The sequence below is a fragment of the Haliotis cracherodii genome, unplaced genomic scaffold (genome assembly GCF_022045235.1).
Source record: "Haliotis cracherodii isolate W230 unplaced genomic scaffold, xgHalCrac1.p SCAF_12, whole genome shotgun sequence".
In the NCBI taxonomy this organism is placed as follows: Eukaryota; Metazoa; Mollusca; class Gastropoda; order Lepetellida; family Haliotidae; genus Haliotis; species Haliotis cracherodii.
The window spans coordinates 33171345-33192143 of NW_027266267.1; the positions used below are offsets into that span (position 1 = coordinate 33171345).

The 20799-nt window shown below is 40.3% G+C and overlaps 2 protein-coding genes across 2 annotated transcripts; both read left to right on the forward strand.

The window, feature by feature from the left end:
• The first annotated feature begins 3018 nt into the window (after positions 1–3018).
• On the forward strand, positions 3019–5574 carry LOC139457301 (uncharacterized). Its single transcript, XM_071238709.1, has 2 exons — positions 3019–3148; positions 4895–5574. Exons 1-2 carry the CDS (start codon positions 3019–3021, stop codon positions 5572–5574), a joined length of 810 nt encoding a protein of 269 aa, XP_071094810.1.
• Positions 5575–7819: 2245 nt separating this feature from the next.
• Positions 7820–8987, forward strand: LOC139457787 (uncharacterized). Its single transcript, XM_071239135.1, has 2 exons — positions 7820–7842; positions 8372–8987. The coding sequence occupies exons 1-2, from the start codon at positions 7820–7822 to the stop codon at positions 8985–8987; spliced, it is 639 nt and encodes a 212-aa protein (XP_071095236.1).
• Positions 8988–20799: the final 11812 nt, after the last annotated feature.

A 20799-nucleotide genomic window follows, 5' to 3' on the forward strand; every position in this document is an offset into this window, starting at 1 on the left:
GACATGACACTATTTTTAAAACACCAATAATTAATTAGCACAAACATTATTAAAACGATCCTGTTAAGAAGGTGAATGATAACTACTGATAAGCCGGATTGGGGGAACGCAATTTGGTAACGTATGGAAGAAAAGATTTAATATGGCGTTGCTTTAAGGATCATCAAAACAACATAGAGGCTATCAACAGGAGGTGTTCGAAAGGCACCAAGACATTGACCAAGCCCTTGGTGGTGGATTGAATCGAGTTTGTTTGTTATTTCTTAATTACTATGCATGGTCCAGCATACACACTCATGATCGATGTAAGTGAAGGATCCATTAGAAACTTTAAATTTGAGACCACTTCCAACAAATATAGATCCTCTAGGCATTTTGTGTTTAGATATTTAATATGTGCAAACATGTCAAATGATGGTCGAAAATGTATATCCCAAGCTTTGGCATCTTTACATTGGGATGTACTCATTAGATGGTTCAGTGCTTTGTAGTGGCAAAATGAATGACGTCTCGCGATTTTTTATGAATGAAAAAAGTAGTCCCGGTGTCACAGAGGTCACGGTTATCCAATCAAAACGAATAAAACAAGGTCAACCTTGTACGACACACGTGTGACGTACGGAATAAGTATCTTACCACATGTTTCTTCACCCCGTGGATAATAAATGGTTTGGCAAACGCACCTGTCAATGAAATTGGTCTATAATTTGATGGATGGGCATGATCTCGTCCATGATAACGGAAAGTTTCCATTTGTCCATATTTCGTCAATATTTATAGAAGGGTTTTTAAACATGTTTCTGATAAGTGTTTTAAGAGCTCATGTTATCTGTATGTTATCAGCCCCTGTAGCAGTTTCATGAGCTTGTCCAAGGGCTGTATGAAGCATAAAATTTGAAAATATTTCATTATAATCTTCCCCATTATCTGATTTAAGTTAATAGTTTTCGTTTCTTGCTGCTTTGATACTTTTTAAATTGAGGTACATAGTTAGATGAGGAAGAGTGTTTAGCCAAAGTGTCACCAGGGCTACATGGGTCTTAAACTCCGGAAATAAGGACATGAAAAGCTATGAAAACTAAAAAAATTATTGTCAGACTGGTTCGGCCCATGACAATATTTCCAAGAACCACAGATTTCAGAGTTCTGTATCACCAAATTGGCCCAAGAGCCACCGTCTACTGGCAATGTTGCTGCAAAATGGTGCCAAGATCTTGCAAATGTGGTTGGTTCTGGAGAGTGCGCAGACTTCTGCCAAGAGCATCCCAGACGTGTTCGATGGGATTGAGGTCGGGAGACCTTGACGGCCAGTCCATGACGTTGACTCCCGCATTCTGAAGGAAATTACTTGTCAAAATTGCTGTGTGGGCACGTTCACGTTGCACAGTTGAAAGGTGTGGCATGACAAATGGCCGTAAAGACTTTTGTTTTCTTGTGTTTTTCTTTTTTTGTTAATGACTGCTAACAAGTATGGCTGAAAACATGTGCGGTATTATGGCCACGTGACCTGTTGCACGTGAAAAAAACACTTTTGCCACTATAGTGCTGTGCACATGATTTTGATCGATTCACCTGCACAAAAACGGATGTTATCTGAAGACAATACGTGGCCATTACTGTTTAAATACACAATAAGGGCCCACAATGATAACTGGTCAAAATGTTATAATTTTAGGATTGTGAAGTTTTCAATTTGGTTCAGTGTATATGTTTTCAACTGTAATATACTTTACTGTTTAACTGTCCTTTGTCGATTGATATCTCATTCACTCACTCAATAACACATCACACAGACCATTTATTGAAAGAAGCGTAACTTTCTGTGTTATGTATGAAACTCTAAAACATGAAAAGGAACTGTTGTGAAGCAACAAAACCTGTATCTATTTTATGTGTGTTTTTGTATTCTAAACCATGTCTCATTCTAATCATCTTGTGTTCAGCCCAGCAAAATTGAAAAGGAAAGAAATTTGCAACACACGTTTATTTCGGCATAGAGTAGCGTCAGCATAGAACAGTAACAGTTTACAACAGATGGTATTGATAGTTTTGTGTTTTCTTGTTCATGTGTTCTGATTGTTAACATTGTGAAGATTTTTAAATCACAACAATAAACATGTTCGTAATCTTGTACATATGTTCTGTATCAAGTTGACTCCATAAACACGTGACACGTGTTGTTTGAGATTTCAAGACTGAAGCTTATGCTTTGACCATCTTTATCATAAGGTTGGGTGGAACTAAATGGAGGAGCTATTGCATTTCAAATTCACTGTACCATGAACACAGTACTAAAACAGCAATAGTTTCCAAGTCTGAGAATTGGGATTCTAGGAGTTTACTATATTTGATAATATATATTTGATATTTGATATTAGATAACATGATTTCCAACTCGTAAGGTACTGACATGAAGCGCACACTAACCTCCATCTTTACAAAATACTTTGTAATCTTTATGTAACGTTTTCTTTTTATTAGTGGTCACGCCTAATATATATATCAATCAAACATGTCCAAGGTATTTAAATATAATTGATAACTGTCCACACAGAAGCTGGCAATAGCAGTACCTTTAGCACATGAATACACAAAACAAGACAATCGTGCGGTTAGAATCGACATCCTAACCCACTTGGCATTTACAAGAATCACAGTTCTTAAGCCTCAAGAAATATTACGAAATCATCGAACAAGTCGTTCCTTCTGCAATTTAACATCAGACATGTATCATTGTTTTGTTCGTGAACGTTTGTAACGGATAAATAACGAGAGAAGAAAACTCCACCATAGCAGATGTCAAAGAAGCAGTGGAGGGGAAACCAGGCGCTCCTAAAAGTATCGGGGGAACATTTTCAAACTTGTAACGTTCAGCTGGGTGTGGGTGTGAATAGGGATGTGACTGTGGATGTGTGTGTGTGTGTGTGGGGGGTGGGGGGGGGGGGGGGGGGGGGGGGTGATGTTGCGAGTGTGTGTGTGTGCGTGTGCGTGTGTATGGGTGTGGATGTAGGTGTGGGCATGGGTGTGGATGTTGTTATTGGTTTGGGTCTGGGTGAAGGTGTAGGTGTGGATGTGAGTGTGAATGTGGTTGTTCTAGTGGCTGTGGACGTAGGTGTGGGTATAGGTGCTGGCATGGATGTGGATGGGGGTAATGGCGTTGTTCTTGTGTAGGTGCACGTGTAATCAGTTGCTCATTTTAATCATATATGGATACACACCAGTTGCATTGTTCAGAGGCAAAACACAATATTTATTGCAACTGAATTCTCAATCTGATTGGTGTTACTCACGCCTGAGATACCCTTAAAATAGTATTTAACGCAAATAGGTAGATGCAAACTGTCACAATCATATTGCAATTAGTCCAAGTCGAAGCCCTTCTTCCTATCCTTCTATCTTCCTATATGGAGTAGAGAGCATATGTCAACGCTTAAACGACCATGACACTTATTCTGGTTGCAAGTACTAAACGTGTTACCAAGGCCTCTCAAGTCATATTGACCTACGAGCAAACTCGGTGTGCTGCTTGTCACAACATGGAGCAGATATGAGCAGCTGATGGAATTAATCCCCTTGATTTGTACATGCATCATGAAAGGTCAAGGAGGAACATCTGTAGACATTTCCCCCATTTTCACACCTGTTAAGTTATGCACAGTTTCTAACTGCAAGGATCCATCCCTGTTGTCCCGTCTGTCTGTTGAAGAAGAGTACATCATAGTACCCGATTTTGGACAGGTTGCACTGTTCAGTACTGTATTTGTACTCGTAGGTAATACATCTATATCTCTCCGCTCTAATGCACATGTCACAACACTCTTTTTTAGTTACACCAGTTAGTTCTTTTTCATTGTGTCCGGTGATACCCAGGTTATGGTATGTCGTGAATCCGTTACCATGTCTTTTGCAGCCTGGTAAACATATTTTCCCAGCATCAATATTGAAAATAACATATGGGATACATGTATACATTATATATGAATAAAGATTATTGAACATAATTATCTTTTGTACACAAGAAATTGATACTTTCGTGGTTCAACACGTTTTCATTATGATTTTAGCGTTGTATATTATCAGTAAATTGAAGAGTTAGTGAGTGAGTGAGATTGGTTTTACGCCGCTTATAGCAACATTCCAGCAATATCACGATTCGGGACACCAGAAAAGGGCCTCACGTATTGCAACCATGTCGGGATTCGCACCCGGGTCTTCGGCGTGACGAGCGAATGCTTTAACCACTAGGCTACCCGACCGCCCCAGTAAATTGAAGATGAAATAATAGACTAACATTGATACTAAACCTATAAATGAAAGATTTGCCTTTGACTGACAAAGTTAGCTAAGACAATACGCACGTTTGAATAACACCTTGTCAAATTAGATGACCCGAAAAAAAATGACTTACGTCTTTCACAGTTGTTGGTGGCAGGGTTGAAACTGTATCCCGCCACACACTTCCTGGCTGGACAATCCTAAGGCATCTCGATTCCAAGGCGCTGATGACGGTGTGACCTGTGCATGTTAGCTGATATTAAGGGCTGACGTTTACATTAACGACACAGGAGACAGTGAAATTGGTGAGTAAATTAAACTGTTGAGTGCAATAATTTTCCTGTTCAAATTAAATTAAAACGGACAATACTTGATTTGTTAAAATGTTACATCCTCAACATCAACTTACCTTCATGCCCATCTACATCCTCACCTCCAGCTTCTCCATCATCCTCAATTATATTGTCAACCTCAGTTTCACCATCACACTCATTTGCACTTTGAGTCCCATCAACAGACTCAGCTTACCCTTAATCCTCGTCATCTACACCATCACCCAAAGATACATTCTTAACCTCAACTTCAAAGATCACCCTCATCCCGAGCTTGACTATCACAGTCAGCTTCACCATCACCATCAGTTTCACCCTTACCCTCACCCGCATCACCACTCTCACCCTTAGCGTCAACACCACCCTCAGCTTCACCCTTACCCTCACACGCATCACCACTCTCACCCTTAGCGTCAACACCACCCTCAACTTCATCATCACCCTTACCCTCACACGCATCACCACTCTCACCCTTAGCGTCAACACCACCCTCAGCTTCACCCTTACCCTCACACGCATCACCACTCTCACCCTTAGCGTCAACACCACCCTCAACTTCATCATCACCCTTACCCTCACACGCATCACCACTCTCACCCTTAGCGTCAACACCACCCTCAGCTTCACCCTTACCCTCACACGCATCACCACTCTCACCCTTAGCGTCAACACCACCCTCAGCTTCATCATCACCCTCACCCTCACCCGCATCACCACTCTCACCCTTAGCGTCAACACCACCCTCAACTTCATCATCACCCTCACCCTCACACGCATCACCACTCTCACCCTTAGCGTCAACACCACCCTCAGCTTCATCATCACCCTTACCCTCACACGCATCACCACTCTCACCCTTAGCGTCAACACCACCCTCAGCTTCACTCTCAGCTTGTCTCAACATCAGCTTCATCATCAGACGCAGCTTCTTCACCACATACAATTTTACGTTCACCCTCAGCTTTAGCTTCAACCTCACTTCACCCTCACCTCAGTTTCATCATCACCTACAGATACACTCTCACCAACGGTAGTAGAGCGTCCGCCCGGAGAGCGGAAGGTCCGGGGTTCGATCCCCGGCCGCGTCATACCAAAAGACGTTAAAAGATGGTACTTGTTGTTACCCTGTCTGGCGCTCGGCATTAAGGGGCTAACACAAGGACTGATCGGCTCGGAGTCAGTATACTGTGTCTAAGTGGGGTATTCATGTTAAACTGCGGCATGGTATCTGAGTGAGCTAGCACTATAAATCAGCATCAGTCCGGACTAGTACATGCAGCCACACAAACACACACACGTACATGCACGTCGCTATATAAGTGCAATCATCTTGGACGCGACGTTAAACCCCATTTTACCTCACCTGATGTCAGAGAAGCCAGTTGTACTTTAGTCTCAGAATGTATGAAAGCTCCCTGGATGTCTCGCTTGATGCGAATTGGTTGCGCTTGATGTCAGAGATGCCAGTTGTACTTGAGTCCCAGGATGTATGAAAGCCTTGATAATGCAAGCTGCTGATATATTTCAGCCCCAGAATGTATTGGAGGTCCTTGGATGGTGCAATGAAAAGAAAGTTGATGACCCTGATGTTAGTTAACCCAGGTGCACCTCAGTCTCTGAATATATCCAAGCTCTTTGAAATACTTTGGATGAATTAAGGCTTTCGCTTGGTCAGATACCATAGAAAGTCCACTCGTTTCGTAAAAATGGTATCTAACGAGAATGAGTGTAGTATTCTCTATATATGCCATGCACAATATGAGTCCTAATTTTTGTGCTAGAGATTCATTTATAGTTTCAAGACAAAGGTCTTAAGGATGGCGAGACAACGAACAATACACCTGGTGACTTGTAGCGTAAGATGTGTAAATAAAAGGAAATAATAATAATTAAACAATTAAGTTCTAAGCTGTCTGAATAAAGAAAAAAGAAGGTAAAGAATCTGCCTTGATAACTCAAAATCAAGTTTCACCTCCTAATTTCAAATAATTGTTTCAAAACAGGATTTGTGCATGATTTAATCCCCTGTTCAATTGCTTGATTTTACACATTGATACCTCAATCAGGACTATCATCTTCACATCAAATTAAAGTATTACTTGGTTTCCTTGTTTAGGGAGAATAATAAATCCCTCCTTCACGGGCCACTTCATTGCATCCATGTGCAAAAGATGACACGCCAGTCTGTCAATGGAGTATGCAAAACTCACACATGAGCCACATTCGATACACATTTGGTTGCATAGCTTGATTCCAACGTCATACACCACTTCTTCTTCAGCCGCGTGACCACGTGAGTTATACATGTGTGTAAATAACACAAATAGTAGTAACATCTTCCCAAAATTCCTAGGTTCAAGACAGACTGTACGAGGGCAGCTTGGATTACTCAAAAGAAGCAGGCCAGCATCCCTTGATGTCACACAACCAAGATATATTTCAGTCTCAGAATCTATCCAAGCTCTTTGAAAGACTCTTGATCAGCTTGGGTGAGATGATGCTCCGCCACCTAGCTGCCTGGTCTCCCACAACCCAGATATACTTCAGTCTTAGAAAATTTATCCAAACTCTTTGAAAAAAATGATGTGGTTGAGAGTAGAGAGAAAGTAATACCTTCCGGACAAAAGCATTCCTGTGGAGCGTGGAGCACCAACAAAAGCATTCTTGTGGAGCATAGAATTTCCAACAAATTCCTGTGGAGCATAGAATTTCCAACAAAAGCATTCCTGTTACCTTCCGGACAAAAGCAGTCCTGTGGAGCGAGGAATTTCCAACAAAAGCAGTCCTGTGGAGCATGGAATTTCCAACAAAAGCATTCTTGTGGAGCGTCAAATTTCCAACAAAAGCATTCCTGTGGAGCATTGAATTTCCATCAAAAGCATTCCTGTGGAGCAGCATTCCTATGGAGCGTAGAGTAAAGAAACAAACAAAAGCATTCTTGTGAAGCATACCACAGAGGCCAGTCAATACCTTTCACACAATAGAAGTTAACAATAACATTCCAGGAACAACATTTCATCCACTCATAGAATGTATGGTGCGATGAATACTCAGTAACCAATGAAACGCTAAAGGAAATCAAAGTACACCAATGAAATTCAACTTTATGGAAGTTAAGCAGTGTTTTACTGTTGAAGCTTTCATTTGAGCTTAAACAGCGATCTTGTCAACAAGACAAAATCTTCACGCCAGTATACATCTCGAATCTGATTATGGGAACCCGAACAAGTGACAAGTATGTATTTTTTTACACGAGAACTTCAGTGTTTAGTCAACATTTTGCTACTGAGATTGTTATCAAAGGAATAGCATTTAACTGTGCTGAGCAGTATTACATGTATAAAAAAGCTTGTATGTTCAGAGATTGGGAAACTGCGCATAAGATTTTAAAGTGTGTTTCTGCCACCGAACAAAAACGTTTAGGTAGAAGTGTGAGATGTTTTAATCAACGCCAATGGGATGCTGTGAGTTCCAATGTGGTGTATGCAGCATCTTTAACTAAATTCACACAGTCTGTTTTTCTGACGAAACAACTGTTAGGCACTTTTCCCAAGATCTTGGTAGAAGCGAGTCCGTATGATCGTGTGTGGGGTGTGGGTCTATCACTGCATGACCCTAATATTCTTAATCCATCTAAATGGAAAGGCAGTAATAGACTTGGTCAGATCTTAATGATGGTTAGAAATGAAATAATGAACACAGAGCCAAGTGAAAACTTATGACTTTAAATGTGTTACAGTGATGTAACTTGCTATTTTGAACAGATGCAAGAAAACTACATTCTACTCGTGGAAGCAGGTCATGCGGATGCCACACACTCTAAATGACCCAGTCATAACAAGATCGCCTGAGTGGTTTCAAGATAGGGAAGAATGCGCGAAAGATGCAAAGAGAAAATTTAAAGGCAAATGCAAGACAACAAAGAGAGTCATTATCAAGAAGATGAAAACCTTACCACTCAAAGCTGATGAAGTGGATATGGCTGCAAAACTGAAACATGCAGAGGATCTTCTCACGTTAGGTTACTCTTTAGAAGTGAGTAAAACGATCAGCCAACTCGTGTGTGAAATGTGTATTCCTTGTCTGTTTAATGAAGAAGGTGATCCAATCTTTTTGGGAGAACATTCTTGTCGCATGACGGAGCAGGAGCAGGTGGATAAATTATTCAACATGGCACTTGAGGATGCGGACAATGAACTGGTAATAGGAAAATGGATGAAACTTGTGACTGATGATTCAGATCTGTGCACAATGCCTGCTTTCCATTTAGTACCTTACCAGTGTAAGGACTATCGTGACAATACATTCAAATCACCTGAATGGGTGAATGGTTTGAAGCAATGCGTTGTAAAAATGTTGAAGTTGCAAAAATGCTTGTAGACTGTTTCCATGTTATATCATTCTATCAGTACCAAATGAAATGTGTGTGTGTATTTTAGCAATGTCTATACTATGAATAAAACATAAATTATGCTTACATCTTTGTTTGTCTTCTTTTGATAGTTATCAAATGGTTGTTCTTTCATAGGTGTCTGTTGACAGTGCTTCTCTTATTTCAACATGAAGCCACAACAGAGAAAGGTGGTAACAAAGAAACAGGAGAAGATGTTAGAAAGATACTATTTTAACCCGCTTGAACCGGGGGCTTTTTATGGTCCTGAGAAAGTTCATAGCGTTCTGAAATTAGCTCGTCAACCAGATCTCAGACTGAGCACTGTAAAACGTTTTCTGAAAAAAAGGACGCCTACAGTTTACACAAGCCACCCAAACAGAGATTCAAAAGGCTGAGAGTTCGGGTGAATTCTATAAATGAAATGTTTGATGTAGATTTGACCGACATGACTCATTACAGCAAGGAGAATAATGGTGTGCGTTATTTACTGGTGGCTGTTGACATACTGAGTAGGTTTGCTTTCGCCCTGCCTTTAAGAAATAATAGACCAGAGACAGTACTGAAAGCTTTCAAAGAAATAATTCAGGAACGAAATCCAATGAAAGTGCGTGTGGATGGTGGTTCAGAGTTTAAAGGAGTATTTAAAGATTTTTTAGAAAAAACACTATATCACTCTGACTGTTGCACATAACGAAAATATCAAAAGTAATTATGTGGAACGATTCAACAGAACACTGAAATCACTTATTACACGTTACTTGACCCATAATAATACCAAGTATTATTTAGATGCACTGCCCAAGTTGATGGACAATTATAACAACACCTTACATTCTTCTTTGCCGAACCTTTCTCCAGTTCAAGTCAAGAAGAAGAATGAACTGAAAGTATAGGAACATTTGTATGTGAAGCCGTTGTTACTTAAAAAAAAGCTCCAAACACAACAGGTCAAAGTCATTTGTATTTAAAGTAGGGGATCTTGTTCGCATTCCATTCCTCCGGAGACCTTTCAGTAAGGAACTTGATCTGAAGTGGACTCAGGAGCTGTTTAAGGTGGCTAGGCGATACAAGAGACAAGAGATAGCACAGTATAAGATCAAAGACTTTCACGATAAACTGATGGAAGGTACGTTTTATGCCAACGAGCTACAAAAGGTGGAGAAAAAGGAAAATGTCTTGTTGCAGGTAGAGAAGATTTTAAAGAGAAAACGTGTGAAAGGGAAGACCTACCTGTTAGTGAGGTGGTTGGGCTGGCCGAGTTCCTTCGATTCTTATGTGGAGGAAAGTGAACTGAAAGATATGTGATGGGAAGGTACATATTTCTCAAAAGCTCAGACTCCAAACAATCTTATTTTAACGAGAATACGCCTTATCATTTTCGTGTCAAACTAAATCAAAGGTTGAATTTTGATTGATTCTGGGTTGTGTCTTTAACGGAGATTAATTTTGGTAAACTTGACATCACCCACATGAATGATCCATATGTGGACGTGTTATGCAATCTGTGTGATAGTTCTTTGGCAGGTGAACAGCAGTTGCCTTTATTGAGACGGTTTGATCTCAGACAAGGTCCTTACTATAGCTTTGCCCATGAATACAATATTCCGATTAAAGTCAAAGAATCTCCACACATAGAGGTGCGTATAAAGGCCAGTAACGGCATGTCGCACTCATTTCTAAAGGAAGTGACATATGTGACACTGCACTTGAGACGGTATCCCTTCGTTGATTAACCATGGAGTCCACACCTTTGTATGTTCCCGATTATGTCAAATGGACCCACTATTTCAAGAAACACATGAAAGGAACATCTGCAGAATCAGTTGGTATCTTCTACAAACAACCATTATGCTTACAAGAGCATGATGAAAACTCTACTCAACTATGGAACAGAAGCTAAAACTTCACAGCTGTCATCTCAACTCTTCTACAAAGATGTGTCTGAATCCAACAATGATGAGGAATCGACTGATCCCTACACTGGTCTCAATACAGGAGTGCAATCTCGTGGCGGTTTCATTAATACTAGTAAAGTCTTGACCATGTCGGGGCCATTGTATGAAGATATCTTTCACATGAACAGACATTTGGTGAATGGAGTGGATTTGACAGTGAAGCTGTACCCCTCCTCGCCCCAGTTCTGTTTGATGAGTGGCAAAACAGGTCAAGATTACAAGGTGGAAATTCTGGATACCTATCTGAAGGTGTGTAAACTGAAAGTCAATCCAGCTCTTTTTTTGGCACACAACACCTTGTTTCAAGACAGCAATGCTTTGTATCCTTACACCAAAAGTGAGGTCAAGGTGACAAGCATCCCCACCACTCAACTGACACATACCATTGACAATCTGTCGAATCCTATTGCTAATCGTTACATCGTAGGCTTTGTACTCAGCAACAGCTTGAATGGATCTTACACTAGTAACCCCTACAACTTCCAATCTAGTATGGTGAAAATCATCAGCCTGTACATCAATGGTGCCAGTGTCCCCGGACGTCCCATGCAGGCAGATGACGTTGAGTCCTATGGCAGATGTTCGATGGGATGTGTCTGTGGAAAGAAAATACAGGAAACGGAATCACTCGTAGCGACTTTTTGCTCGGGAGTGCCCTGTTCGTCTTCGACATTGATAAAGTATGCAGTGAATCCGACTATATGAATCTGTTGAAATCCGGTAGCACCCGACTAGAAATCGAGTTCAAATACGCCCTCACCGAAACACTCAGTTGTGTTGTTCTGAGTGAAAGAAATTCCCTCATCGAAATTGACAAGACCAGGAACGTGTTTGTGAAGTAAAAAACATGAAAGCCTCTGACCTTGCATGTGCTATTCAAAGCGACTCCATCTTAAAGTACCATGTCTTGCATGAATGCAAAACAGAACTTACCCTTCAAACCCTTGTGCAGATATTTGATGTGCAAGTCTGTTTTAACAATGATGAGCATGTGTCAAAGTTTATATGTAATTATTTTAGATATTGTTTGTTATCTTGTCATACCTGTGTCATGTAACACAATACTGTACTTGTGTAACCCATTAAAAAAATGAAATAAAAAAATTAGTGTAGTCATTCGAGTTTGTTCTATAAATATAAGTAACTCAGCTGTATTGTCACAGTTGAATTATTGTGCTCAGAGTGAGATCATGGAACGTAAGTGTCTCTTACCAATACAAACACCTACCGCCATATCTGTGATTGGTGGATCTTCCTCAAGGAAAACAGTTTGGGTGAAAAGGTTGTTAGAGCAAGCTAATCTGATGTTTGACAAACCTCCCAACCTAATTGTGTACTGCTATGCCGTATGGCAAGACATTTACAGTGACATGCAGCAAAACATTTCTAACATTCTTTTTATGGATTCCCTTCCAACTGAGAATGATTTGAAAATGTGGTCTGAGCAATCTGAAAAGAACATGGTGTTGGTCATGTATGACATGATGATGGATATATGTAAAAGTCCACTGATGTTAAATCTCTACACTACATTGTCTCATCATTGGGGAATTAGTTTTATAAATATTCAACAGTCTGCTTATCCTAAGGGGGATTGTAACCGAACTATTTCCTTGAATACACACTACTTCATTTTGCTATCTAACCCACGTTCTGCACATGAATATAAAATCTTGGCATCTCAAATATTTCCAGGACAAGCCAAATATTTTACTGAATCATTTCGTGACGCAGTGGAGGGAAAGAAGTTTCAATATTTAATGATTGACGTATCACCCTATTCCGATCCTCAGTATGGGCGTCTGCGCAGTGGTGTCTTTCCAGATGAAGTATGTATTGTGTACCAACCCAAATAAAAGCTACTGCTGAAAGTTATACCCACCAGTTGCCCGTCTTACAATGAACAGATCAGTTGCTTACTGAGGTCATCATGGATGTTTGCGGACGATTTGAAGATATTGCCAACGATTGTTCAGTGATTTCAACCAATGCTGGAGTGTATGGGGATAGCTTTTGTGAGAGATTAAAGTCCTTCGCCAGTTGGCCCGTGCAAATGAAACAGTCTCTGAAGACTATGGCACAAGCAGGATTCATTTACACGGGTCAGTCAGATAAAGTCTACTGTTTCATGTGTCGATTGCGGGTACATAAATGGATGCCAGAAGATGAACCACTAACTGAACATTTCAGGTTATCACCTCAGTGTAGTTACATAAACATGATAGCTTCTAATACCGAATGAGAGACATCGGCTATGGTGTATGAGGACTATTAGGGTCTAAGCATACATATATAAAAGTCACAATAACCTAGTTTCACATCGTGATCTCTTCACATCAATATGGGTGATTTACTGGAAAAAACATCTGTCTTTTCTTCAGACACTACTGCAGGCTAATGTGAAGCAGAGACAAGCTTTACTTCAATATGTGTCATGTGAACAAATGCATGCTATTAATAGCATGATCTTAAACATTTTGAAAGGGAATATTCCGCTCTCACTGATGGATAAAACTCGCTTGCACAGTCATAGGTTTCACATTAGAACATTGGCTGCCAAAGAAGGTTTTCCCAATCGGATTAAAAAGGAGGTGTTGATAAGACACCATTCGATCTTGCCTATTTGCATTGCTGCACTGTTAGATTATTACCTACATCATGAGCAGACCTATGGTTCTCCTGAACAGGAACACATACCAATGTCTGATAGACAACCAGGAAAAGGAGAAGACAGCGACTCGGGAACAACAACAACAACAGATAATGACAGTGACTCCGGATCGGGAGACGAGTCCTCTGAGACTGAATGAGACCCCTGAAGAAATCACCCTTGATGAAGCACAGATTAAAGCAAATACGAACTTGATTCTGGATCTACTTCTTAAAGATGTGTCATTAACTAAAACGATTGGCAAACTCACCAAACTATGGTACTTTATCAGGGATCAGATCAGAAACGCTCACTTCAGACTGAATGATCAGTTAGAAATTGTGTTAGATAATGAGAATGTGTGGATCGGAACTAACGTTATTGACCTCATTCGTTTTACTGTGATGCATCGTGGGGCTGTTCCTACAGGCTACCGTGACTTTCTCAAACTTTTAAAAATGCTCCATGTACCAAAACAGCTTTTGTATAAGCCAGATGCAAAGAAAAAGAACGACAAAAGAAAGAAGGCAAAATCATCTTTATATCTAAAACGACAAGCACAACATGGTGTGCCCGGTGCTAACACTACTGCAAAATTAAGAAAACTAGAGTCTTTCTAACTGTACATGCACATTGAATTCATGACATGTATTCTATGTAACTTTCTGATTGTAAAGCAATAAAATAATGCTAACACATGCGTCTTTAATTATTACTATCTTCCATGTTCATGAGGACTCTGAGCTGCATCTCAAGTCTTTCTTTTCTGTCATCACAGAAGGAAATGTTTATGCATATAATCAGAGTCATTGTAACGCACAGTGTGCTGGTCCTGAAACTCTAGCCCAAGGCTTACCCTCTGTTGCTTGGCTTTTTCCAAGATGGTATGAAGGGGCAGCTCATTCACTGCACAATCAAAGTATTGAGTAATACACTCGTCACAAACTATACATTTTGGAGCTCTACAGAAATATAAGTTCAAACTTAAGTGCAAACAGCTGCACACAATGAACATGAGTGGTGTGGCTGCTATTCAAGCGGGTGTATCAAGCGGGTGTATAATAGGGTAGCACTAAGAACTGCTGAATCACCTTGACCGAGTACACAAGCTATACAATATTTTTGAGAAAATGTTTACCATGGGATGGTACTGAAAACGTGACACTTTAAAAGCACAGGTGTTCCATTATGAAAGACTACATAAAAGGGATACACTTAATGAAAGAGCCGTATAGAGAGGTGGTGAGGTGAGGTGAAATTGGGTTTAACGTCGCGTCCAAGATTATTGCACTTATATAGCGACGTGCATGCACGTGTGTGTGTGTGTGTGTGTGTGTGTGTGTGTGTATGTGTGGCTGCTTGTACTAGTCCGGACTGATGCCGATTTATAGTGCTAGCTCACTGAGATACCATGCTGCAGTTTAACATGAATACCCCACTCAGACACAGTATACTGACTCCGAGCCGACCAGTCCTTGTTTTAGCCCCTTAATGTCGAGCGCCAGACAGGGTAACAACAAGTACCATCTTTTAACGTCTTTTGGTATGACGCGGCCGGGGATGGAACCCCGGACCTTCCGCTCTCCGGGCGGACGCTGCCGTATAGAGAGTGTGTTACTAAAAACTCGATATTGATTAAAAATGACAGAGTAACAAGTGGTGGCTTTGTGGATTCGTTCTTGTTAAGTCAATAGGGCTGCTGTCTGGTCAAACAGGGGAGTATTAAAAAACGTACTAATTAAAAATCGTATACCATCACTCACAAGCAAAGTATAGTGAGTCAGAAGTATATGTATACACCATTTGTATGCGGGGTGTAACAGTTGATACCATTTGAAAAGAACAAGGCAACATAATGAAGTAGTTTTTCCCGTGAGAAAGTGACAACATGCTGAATCACCTTACTTGCAGAGTGAGTATAAATATAACGTGTTAGTGGTTCATTTCGGGAGAAGACACTTTACTCGAAAATGTCTGACAATCACAACCACACTACGTTTGAGTGGGCTGCTGGCCATTGGCTGTCCATCAACTTGTTCCGGGATGATGCTTGGGTGCATCTTTCAAACTACAACAGCAAAAAGGAAAGGAAAACCATTTCCTTGAAAAGCAGTGTATTTAGAAACCTGATTGAAGATCGCGAACAAATTATATCTGCTTTGGAGGACTATTTTCAGTGCTTTGGCTATTATTATTATTATTATTATTATCATTATAATTATTATTATTATTATTAATTTACCCTTCCTTTTCAGCCATCGTGGGGTGCAATGCTCGGTGAGACGAGAAAGGAAAAGACCGCTTCGGCGTAGATTGCATCGCGGGTATTATCGACACATACGCGAGCATCTCACTGTGTTTTCTAAAATAAAAGCATATTTTTAATCAGAATGTGTGTATGTTTTATGTTTCAATTCGCAGTTATTCGCTCTCATGGTCTATCAATGTGATATGAGCCACTAGTGTGATACGAGTTACCTCCCTTGGATCACGAGGGCAGGCCGCTCGCTTCACCCGTCTTTCGGTGTATGTATTTATGCCAGCCAGCGTTCATTGTTTCTTCACTGTCAATAGTGTATTACCTCCCTTACACCGGTAAGCCGTTCGTCTACAGGTATCTAGTGTAGCCGAACGGTTTGACCGTTGTTTTTCCAGCTAAGTTTACTACATGATGATATATAAGAAAAAATTAAATCCAGCCATGTACAATTGATGGAATAAATATGATTAAACCAGATATGAACTGAGCGAATGGTTAATTCAAACGGAATATATGGAGGAATGATTAATGAAACAGTGTTGTACAGTCATAAGGTAAGTTCACTTATTTTTATTATTACTATTACATCTATTATTTATATGTCATAAAGCAGAAAACATACGAATTACACATCTGCAGATGGGTAAGTTCTAACATAATGGCGAAAACAAGTAACAGCTATATTATCTAGTTGGTGATCGTCTAAAAGCAACATTTAACCCTTAATGTTACGTTAGCACACTGAAACAGATAAAAAGTTAAAGAGTGACAGAAATGTTAATAGATAAAGGTTAATAGATATAGGTGAATGAATACCGCTATGAACAATAACATAATATTTTAACACTTAGTGAAACGTGAATGAAGTAGAGAAAAATGTTAATAAATGAATTGACATCGGTGAAAGGGTTAACAGGTTCAGCGGCTAAAACCCGCACACGAATAGATTTACTCTTGCGTGTAAAGAGTGGGTGAGAGAGAGCTACCCCTAGTGTATTGATACTAATGTGCGGTGACATAGTTACATGTTTGAACAGAGCGAATATATACAGAGCCAGCCTTACTGCTAGTCTCCTTTAGCAAAATTTGCTTCTATTGTGTGAAAGGTATTGACTGGCCTCTGTGGTATGCTCCACAAGAATGCTTTTGTTTGTTTCTTTACTCTACGCTCCACAAGAATGCTTTTGTTTGTTTCTTTACTCTACGCTCCACAGAAATGCTTTTGTTAGAAAAATTCCATGCTCCACAGGAATTTGTTGAAATTCTATGCTCCACAGGAATGCTTTTGTTGGTGCTCCACGCTCCATAGGAATGCTTTTGTCCGGAAGGTATTACTTTCTCTCTACTGTTGAGACTGCTATTGGTTCTCCACATTCCAGATAGTCTACCTTCACATTTTGTTATAGATCTCCTTATATGGCGCGATGGAAAGTCAGTTTTATGTACCTCCAGGCAAGTCAGCAATGGAATGTCTATAACATACTCAGAACTGGCATGACAGCCTAGTGGAAACACAACGATATCTACCCCAAAGCCATTTAGTGATGGGTGTCAGTATTCAGATAAACACGTAAAGCTATGATTTATGAACGTGATCAATACATTCTACTTACACCACTTAAACATATCTCCATAATTCAAACTCCGTTTATGTATGGGAGACAGATAGTCATGGTTTGCATAAGATGCCACTATATACACTCGTAAAAAACAACAACGCACAGGTAGTGTTTTAGTAAGTTTATTGTATCTAATCAAGTCCATATGTTTAATTTATTATCATAGATACAAATAAGAAAGCTAGGAGCTCGATAGTCATATGTTGTCGTGGTACTGAAAACTTTCATTGTCATGTCATATAAGGCCACAAGGTAGCGCTGAACTCAGCATCTCGTGTGACCGCCCCGGCCAGCAATCATGGCTCCTCGGCACTGACCTGATACGAATTCTTTCCTCGGAATTCTGTTCCATTCACCTTGAAACGCGTTGACGTACACGTCGATCGAGTTCATCCCAGAGGTGTTCATTTACACGGGTCAGTCAGATAAAGTCTACTGTTTCATGTGTCGATTGCGGGTACATAAATGGATGCCAGAAGATGAACCACTAACTGAACATTTCAGGTTATCACCTCAGTGTAGTTACATAAACATGATAGCTTCTAATACCGAATGAGAGACATCGGCTATGGTGTATGAGGACTATTAGGGTCTAAGCATACATATATAAAAGTCACAATAACCTAGTTTCACATCGTGATCTCTTCACATCAATATGGGTGATTTACTGGAAAAAACATCTGTCTTTTCTTCAGACACTACTGCAGGCTAATGTGAAGCAGAGAAAAGCTTTACTTCAATATGTGTCATGTGAACAAATGCATGCTATTAATAGCATGATCTTAAACATTTTGAAAGGGAATATTCCGCTCTCACTGATGGATAAAACTCGCTTGCACAGTCATAGGTTTCACATTAGAACATTGGCTGCCAAAGAAGGTTTTCCCAATCGGATTAAAAAGGAGGTGTTGATAAGACACCATTCGATCTTGCCTATTTGCATTGCTGCACTGTTAGATTATTACCTACATCATGAGCAGACCTATGGTTCTCCTGAACAGGAACACATACCAACGCCTGATAGACAACCAGGAAAAGGAGAAGACAGCGACTCGGGAACAACAACAACAACAGATAATGACAGTGACTCCGGATCGGGAGACGAGTCCTCTGAGACTGAATGAGACCCCTGAAGAAATCACCCACGATGAAGCACAGATTAAAGCGAATACCAACTTGATTCTGGATCTACTTCTTAAAGATGTGTCATTAACTAAAACGATTGGCAAACTCACCAAACTATGGTACTTTATCAGGGATCAGATCAGAAACGCTCACTTCAGACTGAATGATCAGTTAGAAATTGTGTTAGATAATGAGAATGTGTGGATTGGGAACTAACGTTATTGACCTCATTCGTTTTACTGTGATGCATCGTGGGGCTGTTCCTACAGGCTACCGTGACTTTCTCAAACTTTTAAAAATGCTCCATGTACCAAAACAGCTTTTGTATAAGCCAGATGCAAAGAAAAAGAACGACAAAAGAAAGAAGGCAAAATCATCTTTATATCTAAAACGACAAGCACAACATGGTGTGCCCGGTGCTAACACTACTGCAAAATTAAGAAAACTAGAGTCTTTCTAACTGTACATGCACATTGAATTCATGACATGTATTCTATGTAACTTTCTGATTGTAAAGCAATAAAATAATGCTAACACATGCGTCTTTAATTATTACTATCTTCCATGTTCATGAGGACTCTGAGCTGCATCTCAAGTCTGTCTTTTCTGTCATCACAGAAGGAAATGTCTATGCATATAATCAGAGTCATTGTAACGCACAGTGTGCTGGTCCTGAAACTCTAGCCCAAGGCTTACCCTCTGTTGCTTGGCTTTTTCCAAGATGGTATGAAGGGGCAGCTCATTCACTGCACAATCAAAGTATTGAGTAATACGCTCGTCACAAACTATACATTTTGGAGCTCTATAGAAATATAAGTTCAAACTTAAGTGCAAACAGCTGCACACAATGAACATGAGTGGTGTGGCTGCTATTCAAGCGGGTGTATCAAGCGGGTGTATAATAGGGTAGCACTAAGAACTGCTGAATCACCTTGACCGAGTACACAAGCTATACAATATTTTTGAGAAAATGTTTACCATGGGATGGTACTGAAAACGTGACACTTTAAAAGCACAGGTGTTCCATTATGAAAGACTACATAAAAGAGCCGTATAGAGAGGTGGTGAGGTGAGGTGAAATTGGGTTTAACGTCGCGTCCAAGATTATTGCACTTATATAGCGACGTGCATGCACGTGTGTGTGTGTGTGTGTGTGTGTGTGTGTGTGTGTGTGTGTGTGTGTGTGTGTGTGTGTGTATGTGTGGCTGCTTGTACTAGTCCGGACTGATGCCGATTTATAGTGCTAGCTCACTGAGATACCATGTTGCAGTTTAACATGAATACCCCACTCAGACACAGTATACTGACTCCGAGCCGACCAGTCCTTGTTTTAGCCCCTTAATGTCGAGCGCCAGACAGGGTAACAACAAGTACCATCTTTTAACGTCTTTTGGTATGACGCGGCCGGGGATGGAACCCCGGACCTTCCGCTCTCCGGGCGGACGCTGCCGTATAGAGAGTGTGTTACTAAAAACTCGATATTGATTAAAAATGAGAGAGTAACAAGTGGTGGCTTTGTGGATTCGTTCTTGTTAAGTCAATAGGGCTGCTGTCTGGTCAAACAGGGGAGTATTAAAAAACGTACTAATTAAAAATCGTATACCATCACTCACAAGCAAAGTATAGTGAGTCAGAAGTATATGTATACACCATTTGTATGCGAGGTGTAAAAGTTGATACCATTTGAAAAGAACAAGGCAACATAATGAAGTAGTTTTTCCCGTGAGAAAGTGACAACATGCTGAATCACCTTACTTGCGGTGTGAGTATAAATATAGCGTGTTAGTGGTTCATTTCGGGAGAAGACACTTTACTAAAAAATGTCTGACAATCACATCCACACTACGTTTGAGTGGGCTGCTGGCCATTGGCTGGCCATCAACTTGTTCCGTGATGATGCTTGGGTGCATCTTTCAAACTACAACAGCAAAAAGGAAAGGAAAACCATTTCCTTGAAAAGCAGTGTATTTAGAAACCTGATTGAAGAGGACTCTGCTTTGGAGGACTATTTTCAGTGCTTTGGCTATTATTATTATTATTATTATTATTATTATTATTATTATTATTATTATTAATTTACCCTTCCTTTTCAGCCATCGTGGGGTACAATGCTCGGTGAGACGAGAAAGGAAAAGACTGCATCGCGGGTATTATCGAGACATACGCGAGCATCTCACTGTGTTTTCTAAA